Below are 19,436 nucleotides of genomic sequence, written 5' to 3' on the forward strand. Positions count from 1 at the left end.
TGTGTGTGTGTAATCAGCATACATGTGAGCGTGTGTGTGTGTGTGTGTGTGTGTGTGTTGGGGTGTCAGTGTAAGTATGTGTGAGTGTGTGTGTATACAGGGACTACCAGTACCGAGTTCAGTGTGTGTGGTGCCGAGTCCAGTGTGTGTGTACATAGAGTCAGTGCAAGAGAGTTAGTGCAAAAAGGAGTAAACGCAGGTAGTCCGGGTAGACCTTTGACTAGCTATTTACAGTCTTGTTTAACAGTATTATGGCTTGGGGGTAGAAGCTGTTTAGGGTCCTGTTGGTTCCAGACTTGGTGCACTGGTACCCCTTGCCTTTGCAGTTGAGGTGAGAGACATGGGCAGGTTTACATTTATTGTCATGAATCTTGAACTGGAGGCAGAGCTGATCTATTTCCGTTAGATGAGCCAGCTGCAAAGTCAAATCAAATCAAATTGTATTTGTCACATGAGCAGAATACAACAGGTGTAGACCTTACAGTGAAATGCATACTTTACAAGCCCTTAAATGTACAACCAGTCGTACCTCACTTTCTTGAAATACCCTCACTTAGTCCAGTAGGAAAAATGTAGTAAAATGTGTTTCTCTTTCTATCAAAACAATAATAGATCTAATACGTGTTTTATTTCAAAGGAATATTGTATCTATTCCTTATGTCAGAATTTACTGCAATACATTTGGTCATATGCATTCTATTTCTGTTTGTGCTGAAAAGAATGACGTCATTACGCCGTGCTTGGTTTGTTTACTGCGTGCGTTGGGAGGGTGTGAGTGACACAGATTCATTCGCCGTGGCCAGTCGATTCAACAGATGCAAAAACAACGTTCACTTTACGGTACCTGATATGTCAACCTAAATGATCAAATGTGGAGGATATTAGTTGTAAACACCTTGGAGAGTAAATCTTTCGGGATCTAGCTCGTACAGTAGTAGTTGTGTTGTTATCGCCTAGCTAACGTTAGTTTAAGTCGCAGTACCGAGGAGTGGCTAGCTGGCGATGGTGAAACAGGAGGAGCGATGTGGATGTAATACATTGATCATTAGCTAGCAAATGTAGCTAGCTGGCTAGATTATCACACTACTGTAGGTAGTCGTTCGCTATCAACTGTTCTGTTGTGAATGATAAATTACAACTGAGCTGCCTAGTTAGGTAAGTTTGCCATTCATGCTATTATTGTCATCCGACGGGTCAAGTGCATTTTGGTCGTTTTGATCGACAAACTGTTGCTCAGCTACCACAGCAATTATTGACAAATCGCAAGGAAATGGTTTTGAGGAGCTGTTGTAAATTTGGCCCAGTTTTAGTCTGGTTCCGACTTGGTTATGTGGTCCTGTTGTGGTTATGTGTGACCCACTTGCGGTGCGCACGGGCAGAAACTAAAACGGTGGTCCAAAAAGATGCCGAATTTGATGTTACCTACAACGATACGGTTACCAGTGACAACCAAATCATCTATGCCTTTAATCACACCGTCTCCCGAAACAAGGTGAGTACATAGTTCAGGTCACAAATGCCACTTTGGTCTCTTAGATCCTGCTTTTGCACCGGCCGCCTAGTGCTAACACACCTGTTTCAACTAAATATGTTAGTACTAGGCTGGAATTAATCCTGCCCATCCGGTCCCCAAGTATTAGGGTTGAAGAACACAGAACTACTGTCTTGTTATGAGTGGCCTCATTTGGTTGTATAATAAGATAGGATTGCAAAAAGTGAAAAATAAAAACTTGAGTGTGTATGTTTGATGGGTGTGTGCGTATGTACAGTACCAGGTCGAAAGTTTGGACACCTACTCATTCAAGGATTTTCTTTATTTTTGTAAATGGTAGAATAATAGTAAAGACATCAACACTATGAAAACACAAATAGAATCATGTAGTAACCAAAAAAGTATTAAACAAATCAAAATATATTTTAGGATCTTCAAAGTAGTCAACTTTGCCTTGATGACTACTTCAAATCAAATTTTATTGGTCACATACACATGTTTAGCAGATGTTATTGCGGGTGTAGCAAAATGGTAGTGTTTCTAGCTCCAACAGTGCAGTAATATCTAACAATGTCACAACAATACACACACATCTAAAGGAATGGAATTAAAAATATATAAATATTGAACGAGCAATGTCGGAGCGGCATAGACTAAAGTGCAATAGAGTAGAATACAGTATATACATAGGAGATGAGTAATGCAAAATGTGTAAGCATTATTAAAGTGACTAGTGTTCCATTTTTAAGGTGCCCAGTGATTTCAAGTCTATGTATATAGGGCATCAACCTCTAAGGTGCTAGTGATGGCTATTTACCAGTTTGATGGCCTTGAGATAGAAGCTGTTTTTCAATCTCTCGGTCCCAGCTTTGATGCACATGTACTGACCTCGCCTTCTGGATGATAGCGTGGTGAACAGGCAGTGGCTCAGGTGTTTGTTGTCGTTGATGATCTTTTTGGCCTTCCTGTGACATCGGGTGCTGTAGGTGTCCTGGAGGGCAGGTAGTTTGCCCCCGGTGATGCTTTGGGCAGACCGCAGCACTCTTTGGAGAGCCCTGTGGTTGCGAGCGGTGCAGTTGCCATACCAGGTGGTGATACAGCCCGACAGGATGCTCTCAACTGTGCATCTGTAAAAGTTTGTGGGTTTTAGGTGTCAAGACAAATTTCTTCAGTTTCCTGTTGCGCCTTCTTCACCACGCTGTCTGTATGGGTGGACAATTTCAGTTTATCAGTGATGTGTACCCAGAGGAACTTGAAGCTTTCCACCTTCTCCACAATCAGCTCCTTTGTTTTGTTGACATTGAGTGAGAGGTTATTTTCCTGGCACCACACTCCCAGGGCCCTCAACTCCTCCCTGTAGGCTGTCTCATCGCTGTTGGTAATCAGGCCTACTACTGTTGTGTCGTCTGCAAACTTGATGATTGAGTTGGAGGCATGCCTGGCCACTAGGTCATGGGTGAACAGGGAGTACAGGAGGGGGCTGAGCACGCACCCTTGTGGGGCCCCTGTGTTGAGGATCGGTGAAGTGGAGGTGTTGTTTCCTACCATCACCACCTGAGGGTGGCCTGCCAGGAAGTCCAGGACCCAGTTGCACAGGGCGGTGTTCAGACCCAGGGCCCCAAGCTTAATGTTGAGCTTGGAGGGTACTATGGTGTTTAATGCTGAGCTGTAGTCAATTAACAGCATTCATACATAGTTATTTATCTTGTCCAGATGAGATAAGGCAGTGCGATGTCGATTGCATCGTCTGTGGATCTATTGGGGTGGTAAGCAAATTGAAGTGGGTCTAGGATGTCAGATAAGGTAGAGGTGATATGGTCCTTGACTAGTCTCTCAAAGCATTTCATGATGACAGAAGTGAGTACTACGGGGCGATAGTCATTTACTTCAGTTACCTTTGCTTTCTTGGGTACAGGAACAATGGTGGACATCTTGAAGCATGTGGGGACAGCAGACTGGTATAGAGAGAGATTGAATATGTCCGGAAACACTCCAGCCAGCTGGTCTGCGCATGCTCTGAGGATGCGGATAGGGATGTCGTCTGGGGCGGCTGCGAGGGTTAACACTAGAGGTCGACCGATTTATCGGAATGGCCGATTAATTAGGGCCATTTTCATAACAATCGGTAATCAGCATTTTTGGACACCGATCATGGCCGATTACATTGCACTTCACGAGGAGACTGCGTGGCAGGCTGACTACCTGTTATGCGAGTGCAGCAAGGAGCCAAGGTAAGGTACTAGCTAGCATTAAACGTATCTTATGAAAAAAACAATCAATCTTAACATAATCACTAGTTAACTACACATGGTTGATATTACTAGTTTATCTAGCCTGTCCTGTGTTGCATAAAATCGATGCGGTGGGAAGGGAAACTCGGGAAATTGTTTCACTTATCTTGCGTTCTGTGCAACAGAGTCGGGGTGTATGCAGCAGTTTGGGCCGCCTGGCTCGTTGCGAACTGTGTGAAGACTATTTCTTCCTAACAAAGACAGCCAACTTTGCCAAACGGGGGATGATTTAACAAAGGCGCATTTGTGAAAAAAGCACAATCGTTGCACGAATGTACCTAACCATAAACATCAATACCTTTCTTAAAATCAATACACAGAAGTATATTTTTTCAAACCTGCATATTTAGTTAAAAGAAATTCATGTTAGCAGGCAATATTAAACTAGGGAAATTGTGTCACTTCTCTTGCGTTCATTGCACGCAGAGTCAGGGTATATGCAACTGTCTGGGCCACCTGGCTCGTTGCGAACTAATTTGCCAGAATTTTACGTAATTATGACATAACATTGAAGGTTGTGCAATGTAACAGCAATATTTAGACTTATGGATGCCACCCGTTAGATAAAATACGGAACGATTCTGTATTTCACTGAAAGAATAAATGTTTTGTTTTCAAAATGATAGTTTCCGGATTTGACCATATTAATGACTTAAGGCTCGTATTTCTGTGTGTTATTATATTATAATTAAGTCTATGATTTGATAGAGCAGTCTGACTGAGTGGTGGTAGGCAGCAGCAGGCTCGTAAGCATTCACTCAAACAGCACTTTACTGCGTTTGTCAGCAGCTCTCAGCAATGCTTCAAGCATTGCGCTGTTTATGACTTCAAGCCTATCAACTCCCGAGATTAGGCTGACGATACTAAAGTACCTATTAGAACATCCAATAGTCAAAGGTATATGAAATACAAATGGTATAGAGAGAAATAGTCCTATAATAACTACAACCTAAAACTTCTTACCTGGGAATATTGAAGACTCGTGTTAAAAGGAACCACCAGCTTTCATATGTTCTGAGCAAGGAACTTAAACGTTAGCTTTTTTACATGGCACATATTGCACTTTTACTTTCTTCTCCAACACTTTGTTTTTGCATTATTTAAACCAAATTGAACTTGTTTCATTATTTATTTGAGACTAAATTGATTTTATTTATGTATTATATTAAGTTGAAATAAGTGTTCATTCAGTAAGTATTGTTGTAATTGTCATTATTAAATATATATGATAAATCGGTATTGGCTTTTTTTGGTCCTACAATTATCGGTATCGGCGTAGAAAAATCATATTCGGGCGACCTATAGTTAACACGCTTAAATGTCTTACTCACTTCTGCCACGGAGAAGGAGAGCCCACAGTCCTCGGTAGCTGGCCACGTCGGTGGCACTGTGTTATCAACAAAGAGGGCAAAAAAGGTGTTTAGCTTGTCCGGAAGCAAGACGTCTGTGTCCACGACCTGGCTGGTTTTCCCTTTGTAGTCCGTGATTGTCAGTCGACCCTGCCACATACTTTTCATGTCTAAGCTGTTGAATTGCGACTCCACTTTGTCTCTGTACTGACGTTTTGCCTGTTTGATTGCCTTACTGAGGGAATTGTAGTTTTATACATTTTGTATTTAACCTTTATTTAACTAGGCAAGTCAGTTAAGAACAAATTTTTATTTACAATGACGGCCTACCAGAAGGGAAAATGTCTTCTGCGGGGATGGGGGCTGGGATTGAAAAAAATAAAATGTATAGGATTAAACATCACGACAAGAGAGACACCACAACATAATTAGAGACCTACGACGACAACATAGCATGGCACATGAAAACACCGCGTGGTAGAAAGTAACACAACATGACAACAACATGGTTGCAACTCAACATGGCAGCAGCACAACATGGTAGCAGCACAAAACATGGTACAAACATTATTGGGCAGAGATAACAACACAAAGGGCAAGAAGGTGGAGTCAACAATACATCAGGCGAAGCAGCCACAACTGTCAGTAGGAGTGTCCATGATTGAATCTTTGAATGAAGAGATGGAGATAAAACGGTCCAATTTGAGTGTTTTTTGCAGCTCGTTCCAGTCGCTAGCTGCAGCGAACTGAAAAGAGGAGCGACCCAGGGATGTGTGTGCCTTGGGGGCCTTTAACAGAATGTGATTGGCAGAACAGGTGTTGTATGTGGAGGATGAGGGCTGCAGTAGGTATCGGGAGGCCTAAGATGGTTTTATAAATAAGCATCAACCAGTGGGTCTTGCGATGGGTATACAGACTTGACCAGTTTACAGAGGAGTATAGAGTGTCCTATAAGGAGCATTGGTGGCAAATCTGATGGCCAAATGGTAAAGTACATCTAGCCACTCGAGAGCACCCTTAACTTCCGATTAAATACACTGTTTGTATTCGGCCATATTCCAAGTCACCTTGCCATGGTTACATGCGGTGGTTTGCACTTTCAGCTTTGCGTGAATGCTGCTATCTATCCACTGTTTCTGGTTTGGGTAGGTTTTAATAGTCTCCTATACATTTCCTGATAAACTCTGTCAACGTATCTGTGTATTCATCAATGTTATTCTCAGAGGCTACCCGGAACATATCCCAGTCCGCGTGATCAAAACAAACATGAAGCATGGATTCCGATTGGTCAGACCAGCATTGAGTAGTCTGTAGTTCGGGTACCTCCTGTTTGAGTTCATGCCTATAGGAAGGGAGGAGCAAAATGGAATCGTCATCAGATTTGCCGATGGAAGGGTGGGGGAGGGCCTTGGGAGACATCTTGAAAAGCTAAGTAGTAGTGGTCCAATGTTTTCTCAGAGCAAGTGCAACATTCAATGTGTTCGTAGAACTTTGGTAGTGTTTCCCTCAGATTAGCTTTCTTAAAATCCCCGGCTACAATAAATGCGGTCTCCGATATGTGGTTTTCAGTTTGCATAGAGTCCAGTGTAGTCCTTTGAGGGCCGTCGTGGAATTGGCTTGAGGGGAAATATGCTGTGGCTATAACCAAAGAGAATTCTCTTGGGATGTAATATGGTCGGCATTTGATTGTGAGGTATTCTAGGTCTGGTGAAGAAAAGGGACTTGAGTTTCTGTATGTTATCACAATCACACCGTGAGTAGTTAATCATGAAACATACACCCCCACCCTTCTTCTTCTGGGAGAGATCTTTATTCCTGTCTGCACGATGAACTGAGAACCCAACTGGCTGTACGGACTCACAGTATGTCCTGAGAGAGCCATGTTTCTGTGAAACAGAGTATGTTACAATCGCTGATGTCTCTCTGGAAGGAGATCCTCGCCCTGAGCTCGTCAACTTTATTATCCAGAGACTGAACATTAGCGAGCAATATATTCAGAAGCGATGGGTGGTGTGTGCGCCTCCTGAGTTGGACTAGAAGTCCACTCCGAATACCTCTTCTCGGCCGGCGGTGTTTTGGATCAGCCTCTGGAATCAGTTCAATTACCCTGGGGGATATGAACAAAGGATCAAATTCGGGAAAGTCGTATTCCTTTTCGTAATGCTGGTGAGTTACAGCCACTCTGATATCCAAAAGTTATTTCCGGCTGTATGTAATACCACAAAACATTTTCTGGGCTAATAATGAAAAACGAAATATGCCAAGTTGCTTAGGAGCTAGAAGCACGGCTGCCCTATCTGTCAGCGCCATCATCGTTCTTTACACACTCTTGGCATTCTCTCAACCAGTATCACCTGGAATGCTTTTCTGACAGTCCTGAAGGAGTTCCCACATTCTTAGCACTTGTTGACTGCTTTTCCTTCACTCTGTGGTCCAATTCATCCCAATCCATCTCAATTGGGTTGAGGTCAGGTGATTGTGGAGGCCAGGTCAACTGATGTAGCATTCCATCACTCTCCTACTTGGTCAAATAGCCCTTACACAGCCTGGAGGTGTGTTGGGTCATTGTCCTGTTGAAAACAAATGATAGTCCCACTAAGTGCAAACCAGATGCGATGGTGTATCACTGGAGAATGGTGTGGTAGCCATGCTGGTTAAGTGTGCCTTGAATTCTTAATAAATCACAGACCATGTCACCAGCAAAGCACCATCACACCTCCTCCATGCTTCACGGTGGGAACCACACATGCGGAGATCATCCGTTCACCTACTCTGCGTCTCACAAAGACATAGCAGTTGGAACAAAAAAGCTCAAATTTGGACTCATCAGACAAAGGATATATTTCCAATGTACATTGCTTGTATTTCTTGGCCCAAGCAAGTGTCTTCTTCTTATTGGTGTCCTTTTGTAGTGGTTTCTTTGCAGAAATGTGACCATGAAGGCCTGATTCATGCAGTCTACTCTGAACAGTTGATGTTGTTGTTGATGTGTCTGGTACTTGAACTGTGAAGCATTTGGGCTGCAATATGAGGTGCAGTTAATTCTAATGAATTTATCCTCTACAGCAGAGGTAACTCTGGGTCTTACTTTCCTGTGGCGGTCCTCATGAGAGCCAGTTTCATCATAGCGCTTTATGGTTTTTGCGACTGCACTTGAAACTTTCAAAGTTCTTGATATTTTCCGCATTGACTAACCTTCATGTCTTAAAGTAATAATGCACTGTCGTTTCTCTTTTGCTTATTTGAGCTGTTCTGGACATAATATGGACATTGTCTTTTACCAAATAGGGCTATCTTCTGTATACCACCCCTACCTTGTCCCAACACAACTGATTGGCTCAAACGCATAAGAAGGAAAGAAATTCCACAAATGAACTTTTAACAAGGCAGACCTGTTAATTGAAATGCATTCCAGGTGACTAACTCATGAAGCTGGTTGAGAGAATGCCAAGAGTGTGCAAAGCTGTCATCAAGGCAAAGGGTGGCTACTTTGAAGAATCTCAAATATAAAATATATTTTGATTTGTTTAACTAATTTTTTGGTAACTACGTGATTCCATAAGTGTTATTTCATAGTTTGGATGTCTTCACTATTATTCTACAATGTAGAAAATTGTACAAATACAGAAAAACCCTGGAATGAGTAGGTGTGTCCAAACTTTTGACTGGTACTGTATGTACTGTATGTCGTTTTACATTGAGTTTCTCTAACCCTCTCCCCCTCTCTCTCTTCCTGCCCTGGCAGACGGAGGGGGTCCGTGTGACTGTGGACGTACTGTCAGAGGGGGCAGAGAGCAGTCCCATCCTGTTTGTGGTCAGACAGAAGCAGGCTGTGCTGTCCTTCCAGGTCCCCCTCATACTGCGTGGACTGTGAGTAGCCTAACCTGCTGGCACACCTGAGGTGCGTTCAGCAGGGCACAATGTTGTGGAACGTTCAGGCAGAAGCGTTATGTTATTTTAAACAAACATGCATCTCTGACATGTAGAATAAGGACTCAAGTCGGCTCTAATCAAGACATTTCTATCGTCAACGTTCCACAACGTTGTGCCCTACTGGCTGCAGCCCTGGCACATCCTGGTTCTGTCCCTGTGTTATATCACCAAACCATTTTATTATCTCAATATCCATTTGAGATACACCTGGGCATTTTCAACTAGAGTGGAGGGGAAGCACGATACGTGGTTATACTTTGGTATTCAATTATTCAGTTCTGTCAAAGAAAACAACCTAAACCAACAGGCCATACAGTTGTGTAGCCTAGTCCTAGATGTTGTAGAGGTTTTGTTTCTCCTTGAGTATATTTTTGCTGTGTCTCTCTTCATTATGTAGGCTAGATATATTGACTTAGTCATGGGTTGAAGATACAATGAGCTCCAAAAGTATTGGAACAGTGACACATTAATTGTTTGTTTTGGCTCTGTTCTCCAGCACTTTGGATTTGAAACGACACATGACGTGCAGACTGTCGACTTTATTTTGAGGGTATTTTTTTATCCATATCAGGTGAACCGTTTAGAAATGTCATTACTTTTTGTTCATAGTCCCGTCCCCCCCTCCCCCCATTTTAGGGGACCACAAGTTTTTGGGACAAATTCACTTAAGACTTTTAAAGTAGCCAAAAGTTTAGTATTTGGTCCCATATTCCTAGCACGCAACAATGATGACATCAAGCTTGTGAGTCACAAGCTTGGAATATGGGACCAAATACTAAACTTTTCACTACTTTAATACACATAAGTGAATTTGTCCCAATACGTTGGTCCCCTAAAATGGAGGAACTATGTACAAAAAGTGCCGTAATTTCTGAACGGTTTATCCGATATGGATGGAATTACCCTCAAATTAAAGCTGACCGTCTGCACTTTAAGCTCATAGTCATTGTATCATTTCAAAGTGCTGGTGTACAGAGCCTAAACAAAAACAAAATGTCACTGTCCCAATACTTTGAGCTCACTGTATTATAAACATTACAGAGAGATGGGAGTGGTGGCAGGGCAAGAAGACATACAAAGAAAAAGAAAACCGCAAACCCTGTATCTGGCGGTTAGGAGGGTTGGGCCAGTAACCGAAAGGTTATTGTTTGAATCCCCGAGCCGACAAAGTCAAATCTGTCATTCTGCCCTTGAGCGAGGCAATTAACTCGAATTGCTCCAGGGTTGCTGTCAATAATGGCTGATCCCTGGCTGTGACCCCACTCTCTGAGGGTGTTTCAGGGGGAGTGGCATATTCAAAAAATACATTTCCATTTCACACCTGTACATACAGCGAAACAGGACTATATAAGCACCCCCTAATTATTCTATGATATAGGTCTAAGTGTTTAGCCTGCATGCAGAGCCTACTTGTTTTTTTATTATACTGTAGCCCAGGGTCTCCTGAACTCCGTCCTCGGGACTCGAAGGGGTGCACGTTTTGTTTTTTTCCCCTAGCACTACACAGCTGATTCCAATAACCAACTCATCAGCAAGCTTTGCTCATTTGAATTAGCTGTGTAGTGTTAGGGTAAAAACCAAAACGTCCCGAGGACCGAATTTGGGAAACGCTACAGTAGCCTGTCTTTCATGGCTTAACAGAATCCCATGGACTTGCGCAATACCAGAACAACCGTGTCATGTGGTAAAGCCATCTAGTTGAGAGCGAGTCATCGTTGAACATTGAACTTTCACTTCCACATAAACATAAAGCATAGGCTTCATTTCCCCAGACACTAGCCATAATTACAGTACTTGCTAGGTTGTTGGATTTTGGGAAGTTGCAGCTTTTTTTCTTTCATTTACACACAGTTTTTTGTTGACACAATCTGACAGGCCAATTCTCAGTTCCTTTCACAGCAGGGGTTGTTCTTATCATCCTGTTCGTATCATAATTTTCCCACCATAGGCACTGCTATGAGCTGTCTGCAATGGTCATGGTTAAGTTCAACCTTAAAATAGCGTAGGCTGTGTAATATGAATTGGCATCCTATTTTCCCCATGTACCCTGCTCAAATGTAGTGCAATTATGGTACTGCATAGGGATTAGGGTGTAATTTTGGATGTGACCTAGTCTAATACAGGCCTTTTTATGTTCTATGAGCTCAAGTCTGTTATCATGATTTGTAAATTGAGCTACCCTCTTGGCCAGGTCTCCCTTAAAGAGGTCATCTGGGGCCTCCCAGGTGCCGCAACGGTCTAAGGCTCTGCATCACAGTGCTAGTGGCATCACTACAGACCCACGTTCGATCCCACGCTGTGTCGCAACCGGCCGCAACCGGGATACCAATGAGGCGGCGCACAATTGACCCAGCGCCGTCCGGGTTAGGGGAGGGTTTGGCCGGCCGGGGGTATCCTTGTACCATTGCACTTTAGCGACTCCTTGTGGCGGGCCGGGCGCACGCTGACTTCGGTTGCCAGCTGTACAGTGTTTCCTCCGACACATTGGTGCGGCTGACTTCCGGGTTAAGTGAGCAGTGTGTCAAGAAGCAGTGCGGCTTGGCAGGGTCATGTTTCGGAGGACGCACAGCTCTCGACATTTGCCTCCCCCGAGTCCCTACGGGAGTTGCAGCGATGAAACAAGACTGTAACTACCAATTGGGTACCATGAAAAAAGGGGGGGAAAGTATGACAAAAAAAAAATATATATATATATATATATATAAATATATATATATATATACAGTGCCTTGTGAAAGTATTCGGCCCCCTTGAACTTTGCGACCTTTTGCCACATTTCAGGCTTCAAACATAAAGATATAAAACTGTATTTTTTTGTGAAGAATCAACAACAAGTGGGACACAATCATGAAGTGGAACGACATTTATTGGATATTTCAAACTTTTTTAACAAATCAAAAACTGAAAAATTGGGCGTGCAAAATTATTCAGCCCCTTTACTTTCAGTGCAGCAAACTCTCTCCAGAAGTTCAGTGAGGATCTCTGAATGATCCAATGTTGACATAAATGACTAATGATGATAAATACAATCCACCTGTGTGTAATCAAGTCTCCGTATATATGCACCTGCACTGTGATAGTCTCAGAGGTCCGTTAAAAGTGCAGAGAGCATCATGAAGAACAAGGAACACACCAGGCAGGTCCGAGATACTGTTGTGAAGAAGTTTAAAGCCGGATTTGGATACAAAAAGATTTCCCAAGCTTTAAACATCCCAAGGAGCACTGTGCAAGCGATAATATTGAAATGGAAGGAGTATCAGACCACTGCAAATCTACCAAGACCTGGCCGTCCCTCTAAACTTTCAGCTCATACAAGGAGAAGACTGATCAGAGATGCAGCCAAGAGGCCCATGATCACTCTGGATGAACTGCAGAGATCTACAGCTGAGGTGGGAGACTCTGTCCATAGGACAACAATCAGTCGTATATTGACACAAATCTACACAAATCTGGCCTTTATGGAAGAGTGGCAAGAAGAAAGCCATTTCTTAAAGATATCCATAAAAAGTGTAGTTTAAAGTTTGCCACAAGCCACCTGGGAGACACATCAAATATGTGGAAGAAGGTGCTCTGGTCAGATGAAACCAAAATTGAACTTTTTGGCAACAATGCAAAACGTTATGTTTGGCGTAAAAGCAACACAGCTCATCACCCTGACCACACCATCCCCACTGTCAAACATGGTGGTGGCAGCATCATGGTTTGGGCCTGCTTTTCTTCAGCAGGGACAGGGAAGATGGTTAAAATTGATGGGAAGATGGATGGAGCCAAATACAGGACCATTCTGGAAGAAAACCTGATGGAGTCTGCAAAAGACCTGAGACTGGGACAGAGATTTGTCTTCCAACAAGACAATGATCCAAAACATAAAGCAAAATCTACAATGGAATGGTTCAAAAATAAACATATCCAGGTGTTAGAATGACCAAGTCAAAGTCCAGACCTGAATCCAATTGAGAGTCTGTGGAAAGAACTGAAAACTGCTGTTCACAAATGCTCTCCATCCAACCTCACTGAGCTCGAGCTGTTTTGCAAGGAGGAATGGGAAAAAATGTCAGTCTCTCGATGTGCAAAACTGATAGAGACATACCCCAAGCGACTTACAGCTGTAATCGCAGCAAAAGGTGGCGCTACAAAGTATTAACTTAAGGGGGCTGAATAATTTTGCACGCCCAATTTTTCAGTTTTTGATTTGTTAAAAAAGTTTGAAATATCCAATAAATGTCGTTCCACTTCATGATTGTGCCCCACTTGTTGTTGATTCTTCACAAAAAAATACAGTTTTATATCTTTATGTTTGAAGCCTGAAATGTGGCAAAAGGTCGCAAAGTTCAAGGGGGCCGAATACTTTCGCAAGGCACTGTATATACACTGCTCAAAAAAATAAAGGGAACACTTAAACAACACAATGTAACTCCAAGTCAATCACACTTCTGTGAAATCAAACTGTCCACTTAGGAAGCAACACTGATTGACAATAAATTTCACATGCTGTTGTGCAAATGGAATAGACAACAGGTGGAAATTATAGGCAATTAGCAAGACACCCCCAATAAAGGAGTGGTTCTGCAGGTGGTGACCACAGACCACTTCTCAGTTCCTATGCTTCCTGGCTGATGTTTTGGTCACTTTTGAATGCTGGCGGTGCTTTCACTCTAGTGGTAGCATGAGACGGAGTCTACAACCCACACAAGTAGCTCAAGTAGTGCAGCTCATCCAGGATGGAACATCAATGCGAGCTGTGTCTGTCAGCGTAGTGTCCAGAGCATGGAGGCGCTACCAGGAGACAGGCCAGCTACCAGGAGACGTGGAGGAGGGCAACAACCCAGCAGCAGGACCGCTACCTCCGCCTTTGTGCAAGGAGGAGCAGGAGGAGCACTGCCAGAGCCCTGCAAAATTACCTCCAGCAGGCCACAAATGAGCATGTGTCTGCTCAAACGGTCAGAAACAGACTCCATGAGGGTGGTATGAGGGCCCGACGTCCGCAGGTGGGGGTTGTGCTTACAGCCCAACACCGTGCAGGACGTTTGGCATTTGCCAGAGAACACCAAGATTGGCAAATTCGCCACTGGCGCCCTGTGCTCTTCACAGATGAAAGCAGGTTCACACTGAGCACATGTGACAGTTTGGAGACGCCGTGGAGAACGTTCTGCTGCCTGCAATATCCTCCAGCATGACCGGTTTGGCAGTGGGTCAGTCATGGTGTGGGGTGGCATTTCTTTGGGGGCCCGCACAGCCCTCCATGTGCTCGCCAGAGGTAGCCTGACTGCCATTAGGTACCGAGATGAGATTTTCAGACCCCTTGTGAGACCATATGCTGGTGCGGTTGGCCCTGCATATGCTAGACCTCATGTGGCTGGAGTGTGTCAGCAGTTCCTGCAAGAGGAAGGCATTGATGCTATGGACTGGCCCGCACATCTGGGACATCATGTCTCCCTCCATCCACCAACGCCACGTTGCACCACAGACTGTCGAGGAGTTGGAGGATGCTTTTAGTCCAGGTCTGGGAGGAGATCCCTCAGGAGACCATCCGCCACCTCATCAGGAGCATGCCCAGGCATTGTAGGGAGGTCATACAGGCACGTGGAGGCCACACACACTACTGAGCCTCATTTTGACTTGTTTTAAGGACATTACATCAAAGTTGGATCAGCCTGTAGTCTGGTTTTCCACTTTAATTTTGAGTGTGACTCCAAATCCAGACCTCCATGGGTTGATAAATTTGATAATTTTTGTGTGATTCTGTTGTCAGCACATTCAACTATGTAAAGACAAAAGTATTTAATAAGAATATTTCATTCATTCAGATCTAGGATGTGTTATTTTAGTGTTCCCTTTATTTTTTTGAGCAGTGTATATAGAAAATGGTCTTCTGGCCTCAATGGGACTTCCTGGATGAATAGAAATGAGTGGAGAAGTGCTATCTCTTTGCCCCCCTCCCTGCTACAGGTATCAGAGGAAGTACCCCTATGCCCATGTGGGCCGAACGCTGTGCCAGCCCCCCACCCGCTCCCTCACCGAGACCCAGTACTTCTTTGTGGACGTGTCCACCCTGTCCAGCTTGGGCACCCACTACCAGCTGAGGATCAGCCGCGTGGACAGCTTCACCCTCCAGTGAGTCATCTTCATCCGGGATCATTACCTTCCTGCTAGCTAGCCGAGCGGATGCATGATACCTGATATCTGGTTGTAGAACTATATGCCTTACACAGCCTCCCACAACAGTACATAGTCAATACTCTGAGTCATCATAGTTTATATCACTATTATGCTACTGTGCAGAGCTGGTCTAATTTGCATTAAACACTGCCTTCTTGCCTACACACGATCGTGACGGCCTATTTCTACAGCAAGCCAAGACACAACAGCATCACTCATAGAGTAGAGATGGCGTGCTGTACCAGTATGTGTGACCTGACTGGCTAATGTTATTGTTGAGTGTTTATTGTCTTCATTACAGTACAGACAAGAAGTTCAGCTTCACTGCTTCACCATCACAACCCCAGGTGAGAAACATAGCCACTCACACTCAAATACACGTGGATACATACGCACACAGCATATTTCCCATAAAACCCTTATACTGTGGCCATGAGAGGTGTGTGTGTGTGTGGGGGGGGGTTGTCTAAGTCTAAAGGCCAGGGCCAAGAAGGTGATTGAGATTAAAGACGGGATGTGTGTGCGTGATTTGTTGAGGTGTTGCGTAACAGCTGTCGAGACAGAGACGGAAGGAAATGTATATTGTTACATCACACATTTTGCGTGTACACATGTTTTGCATTTTGTATTCTATAGATTTGTCTTTCAAAACTGTAGATCTATATCAACATAGTAGAATAGTATTGTTAGGAAGTATGCATTACATTAAAAAAAATATTATAATAATAATCTGAATTATGACTTGTTCTGATAAATATGTGATCCTTTTTTTATAATTATAACTCCCGATTTTTCTCTCTTAGTACTTCAAATATGTGTTCCCTGACGGAGTGGACACGGTTATCGTCAAGGTCAACTCTGAGATGACCTTCCCGTGCTCTGTCATGTCCATCCAGGACATCCAGGTAAACTAACTTGACCAAACCTGTTCATTAGGCACCGGAGGTGGGACCAAGTCACTATTATTCCAGTCACAAGCAAGTCTTAAGTCACAAGTCGAGTCCAAAGTCTAATGGGTCAAGTCCAAGTCGTGCATTCTAAGAGCGTGTCGAGTCAGAAGTTTTCCCCAAAAAATTAATAATAAATCTGTACATGCAATGACTTTCTCAACTATAAATCTTGTATTTATTTATCGAGGCTCCAGGACAGCCCTTTTCATTATGTTGTCTGCAACATACCTTTATGTCATTGTAAAATAGGGACCTTGTGGCAGTCGTAAGGGCATGACATCAGCAGAAGCCAAGGCAGGTTGATGTGCTCGGAGTGTAGATTTATTTACAGGTCTTGGTGATTCAATGGTGAAAGCACCATATCATACCAAATATACACCTGCAATAGCCCAAAAGAAATAGCCTCAGGTTAAGCCTGATACAATCTGAATGGACACAGGTAGAGGGCAAGACTGTACAGCCTCCCCTTGAGAAACCAAATAGAATCTGTTTAACAGGAGCGGGTAGACCTGCATAAATAATATAAGCTCGGACCCCAGGACCATACAATTACCCAATTGGAAATTACATCCAATAAACTGATTCTACAATTTAAAGGCAATTTCCACATCCATTGGTACATTCCTCTTAATCAGACATAATGATATTTCAATCCTTTTACCTTATTCTACATTCTCCAAAGCCGGGAGCGCAGCCCACGTAGCCTATTTCTATATGCACTGAGGCACACGCACTGCTATTACACACAACCAGAATGACCGAGACTAATGGTGCTTTCAAGACAACTGGGAACTCAGGAAAAATACGAGGTCAAATCATGACATCAGTGATCTTCAGGTTTGAAAGTCGGAGCTCTAGAATCCCGAGATGGAATTCTGAGTTGGATGACCGTTCAAAACGACTCCAAATTCCAAATGCAAGCTTCATGAGTAAATTATCCATTTCAAGCAATTGTTACATACCAAAAGACCAGTAGGCCTATGCTAGTCATTGTTAGCCCATTGCTGATGAGCTTGCAAAGTAAACAGTTAATATTCTTGATAACCAAACTATTTTTGGAGCTGCATTTGTATTATGGCAATCCTCTTCCTACATTTTAAGGTTTACGCTGCACCCGATCCTATAGCTTGTACAGCAAATCAGCAATCTGCTTGCTCGCTCACCCGACCTGTGTTGATTGACAGTTTGCTGGTCCAATCAGAGTGCTGAGTGTTTGTTTCACTAGCCAATCTGTTGCAGGTTTTTTTGCATGGTCGGTGCTGCGGGTAATGCCTTTGGCTGCGTGTGGAATAATCCACGTAGACTCTGTGCCACAAAATGCGTGACGGACAAAACATTACAAAACCTGGCCATATAAATTCAAGTAATCAGTCTCAAGTCAAAGTTGAGTCCTGAGTGTTGAGGCTCCAAGTCAAGTTTCAAGTTGTTTTATTTTATATCGAGTCATCGAGTGACTCGAGTCCACAACTCGGAAGTAACTGAACTGAAACAGGGAGGGACTGTTGAGAAACGCAAAGATAAACACTTGTTTTAGTTTTCTGTTGCAAAACGCTTTGCTATGGTGTACCCTAATGACTGTGGTCCCTCAGCCTATTGTCTCCAATGGCTAGCCTCCGATATACCACACAAGGGCAGTGTTGAGTTCATTCTGAGCAACCCAGCAAACCCTAGACAGCTGTGGATGAACTTGTGAAATGCACTGGTTTTACCCTAAAGCAGTTTAAAGCTGTGAAAGAGAGGCGTTACTAAAACGCAATGTAAAGCTCTGTCAGGTGTGTTATCAGCTCACACACGGGGGGGTCTCTGAAATGTAGGCCAATATAGAAATCTGCATTCCACACACTTGATGGGGTCTGTTGCCGTGGCAACCACATTAGCCCTGGCTGCACCTGTTCTTCGCTCAGGCCGGCAGACACACACACACACATACAGACACACTTGTTCCTCTCTGATTGCTGTGTTCTACCTTATCATCAGTGCCCAGTGTATGACTTGGATAACAACGTGGCCTTCATTGGAATGTATCAAACCATGACCAAGACAGCTGCCATCACTGTCCAGGTAAAATACACACACACACTGGAGACATCAGGTAATTGATCAATAAATACATTTTTACAGCTCACTTGCCACAATGGACAACCATTTCATCAACTCTCTCTCTTCTCTCTCTCCTCTCTTTTTCTCTCTCGCTCTCTCTCTCTCTTGCTTTCTTTCTCTCTCCTCTTCTCTCTCTCTCTCTTGTTCCCCCTCTCCCCTTTTCTTATCTCGTGGCCCCCAGAGGAAGGACTTCCCTAGTAACAGTTTCTATGTGGTGGTGGTGGTGAAGACGGAGGACGAGGCATGTGGGGGTCCCCTGCGCTTCTACCCCCTCCGTCCAGATGAGCTCATCGATGCCGGCAACCGCAGTAAAACACTGGACGTGGTCGTCTCGCCCGCTATCAGCTGTGAGTCACTCAGCCAGGCAGGCCAAAGGACTTCAGCTCCATCAAACAGTACATCAATGTAGCAGAGAGAAATGTTACTGTCTGACTCTCTCTCTCTTTCTATTTGTCTCTGTTTCTCTCTAACATCTCTCTCATTTGCTCTTCCTCTCACTCTCTCGCTCCCTCTCTCCTTCCACGCTCTACCCTGTCGTCCCCCCCCCCTCTCTCTCTATCCCCCTCTCTCCGTCTCAGCGGATGTGTATGTGATGGGCATGCTATTCTGCCTGGGCATCTTCCTCTCCTTCTACCTGCTCACCTTCCTGGTGGCCTGTGTGGAGAACAAGAGGTCTGTCGATCGCCCCACTGTCGTATACAGTAAGTACATCATTTCATACACGGTCATATAGAGGCTTTGGAACTCAAGTGTCTCTCTCTGGGTTTTTTCTCTGGTCAGGATGCACAGGAGGCGGGAGGGGCTTCTGAACCCAGCGGACATGTCGCCCGCTGAGACAGGTATCCCAGCAACCCACTACAACGGCACACTCCGTTGTACTTCCTTGTCAGAGGGGTGTACAGGGAAGAGGGGAGAGAACCATCTCTGTAACTCTGTGTTTAAGATTGAAAAATGAGTTGTAGAAGGAATGCGTACCATTTAATAGTTGCCCCATCAGATGAAGGATTTACTGGTCTATTTCTCTTTAAGTTGTATATTTGAATTTGTCCATTTTTCTTTCTCCCCATGCTAAACTTTGGCTCAGCCTCGCTACTGGGTAAGAATGTTGGAGCAGTGGTATATTCCCTGTGACTGAGCCTCTCCCACAGTTTCACACTACTTA

General features: G+C 43.9%; 1 protein-coding gene across 8 annotated transcripts in view; it reads left to right on the plus strand.

Moving 5' to 3' along the window:
* The first annotated feature begins 754 nt into the window (after positions 1-754).
* The window catches only part of LOC112267373 (SID1 transmembrane family member 2), a 32,344-nt gene continuing 13,662 nt past the window's right edge, over positions 755-19,436 (plus strand). For 2 of the 8 annotated variants that reach the window (XM_042297211.1, XM_042297214.1), the window contains exons 1-10: positions 755-1,492; positions 8,878-9,002; positions 15,015-15,179; positions 15,526-15,571; positions 16,028-16,129; positions 18,152-18,235; positions 18,456-18,621; positions 18,853-18,946; positions 19,055-19,113; positions 19,359-19,370. In XM_042297211.1, coding sequence (XP_042153145.1) covers positions 1,271-1,492; positions 8,878-9,002; positions 15,015-15,179; positions 15,526-15,571; positions 16,028-16,129; positions 18,152-18,235; positions 18,456-18,621; positions 18,853-18,946; positions 19,055-19,113; positions 19,359-19,370 — 1,075 coding nt within the window. In that variant the 5' untranslated portion in view covers positions 755-1,270. Of the gene's footprint in view, positions 1,493-8,877; positions 9,003-15,014; positions 15,180-15,525; positions 15,572-16,027; positions 16,130-18,151; positions 18,236-18,455; positions 18,622-18,852; positions 18,976-19,054; positions 19,114-19,358; positions 19,371-19,436 lie in introns of those variants that run through there. The other 6 variants (XM_042297212.1, XM_042297215.1, XM_042297213.1 and 3 more) reach the window with 4 other exon arrangements.

Source organism: Oncorhynchus tshawytscha, linkage group LG14, assembly GCF_018296145.1.
Source record: "Oncorhynchus tshawytscha isolate Ot180627B linkage group LG14, Otsh_v2.0, whole genome shotgun sequence".
NCBI lineage: Eukaryota > Metazoa > Chordata > Actinopteri > Salmoniformes > Salmonidae > Oncorhynchus > Oncorhynchus tshawytscha.